This window comes from Gobio gobio (assembly GCF_949357685.1).
Source record: "Gobio gobio genome assembly, chromosome: 1".
NCBI lineage: Eukaryota > Metazoa > Chordata > Actinopteri > Cypriniformes > Gobionidae > Gobio > Gobio gobio.
Window position 1 is genome coordinate 75,103,215 of NC_137097.1, and position 1,537 is coordinate 75,104,751.

Below are 1,537 nucleotides of genomic sequence, written 5' to 3' on the forward strand. Positions count from 1 at the left end.
TACTGGAAAAACGTTTTTATAAAAGACATCACATGTTCATCCAAGATTTCTGAATTATATACAGGACACCAAGACAGCGAAATACAGCTTTTGAGTGTGAACCAGATGAACTTATGTTTCTATCGTTCCCTCTTTCACGATGGCCATGGCGAGGTTACGGGCCAGAGACAGGCGCAGGAGCTCCGTCTTTGTGGACTCGATATCGTCATCCTGGAACACAGAAGAGAAACGTCTTAATGTCCAACTAAAACATTATAATGGTGTGTTTCTGGGATGGGCGGTACCTGGTCTGTCTGCTGTGAGTCTTTGGTTTCGGAGTTGAGTTCCTCCAGACAGGACATGAGCTCATACGTCTGATCCACGGAGAAGATCACCTTTACATGCAAGAAAACAGAGCGGTTCAAACTACAAGACAAACACACGATGGTCAACCTTCATGGGTTAGGCTGACATGTTTATATTTAGGCATTCAAGGTATGTACTCGATCAGTTAAACTCTCTAAATGACTACATGTTTTACCTTAACCCTTAATCGTCCCTCAAGTTACGCTTGAGTCTTTTACAGAGCGATTGCATAAGGAAATATACATTTTTTACATGGAAAACTATATATCATTTTTTTTATTTACTTCTCAACTATACATTTATGCTGTGTTTTTGAGGGTATTTGGTCGTTTTTTACCTATTTACTGCACAAATACTTAACTATGTCATACATTTTTTTTTGTTTTATGAACAAAATCACTTGAATGATGATCTTAAATAAATATTAATAGTTTTTGGACATTGCTCTATGTGTTAGGGATAGAATACCGCCATCTGTAGGTTTGTGGAAAAACTTTAGGAATTATAGTTAAAGAGAAAGAGAGAGTGCAATGACCACATTATCCACTAGAGGTCCATAGGGAGGTTATGCAAAAGTTAAGCTGCCTTTCATCTTTCTTTTATTTGCCCTTTTCCCTCTCTTTCTCATGATTGTTCCATGTTGCATTTGTGCTCTAGTATTTGTCCTTCATTTATGTATGGAATTTTTTCAGATTTATGCCAGTTTTGTGGATTTTATTTGCCAGTTTCTATAAAAATGCTCTCTGTTGCAGTCACACACGTGTGTGTGTGTGTGTGTGTGTGTGTGCGCGTGAGACAGAAAGTTCGTTCCACTTTGTGTTTATGCTCTAGGACCAGATCTTGATATAAATGTAGACATTTTCAGATTTATACTGGATTTAGTTGATTTTTTTTTTTACAAACAAAGTGAAAAAAAAAGCAGCATTTTCCCATTCATTGCCAAAATCTAAAAAATGCTCCAGACACCTGTGTTTTTTTGTGTGTGTGTGTGTGTGTGTGTGTGTGTGTGTGTGTGTGTGTGTTTGAGACAGAAAGTTTGTTCCACTTTGTGTTTATGCTCTAGGACCAGATCTTGATATAAATGTAGACATTTTCAGATTTATACTGGATTTAGTTGATTTTTTTTTACAAACAAAGTAAACAATTTTTTTTTTTTACAGATTTTATTTGCCAGTTTCTATAAAAATGCTCT

General features: G+C 36.2%; 1 protein-coding gene across 2 annotated transcripts in view; it reads right to left on the minus strand.

Annotated features, from left to right (window-relative positions):
* Positions 1–1,537, minus strand: part of nup85 (nucleoporin 85) — a 22,962-nt gene continuing 21,425 nt past the window's right edge. For both annotated transcript variants that reach the window (XM_079814248.1, XM_079814249.1), the window contains exons 18-19: positions 285–374; positions 1–210 (exon numbers count right to left, since the gene is read on the minus strand). In XM_079814248.1, coding sequence (XP_079670374.1) covers positions 112–210; positions 285–374 — 189 coding nt within the window. In that variant the 3' untranslated portion in view covers positions 1–111. The remainder of the gene's footprint in view (positions 211–284; positions 375–1,537) is intronic.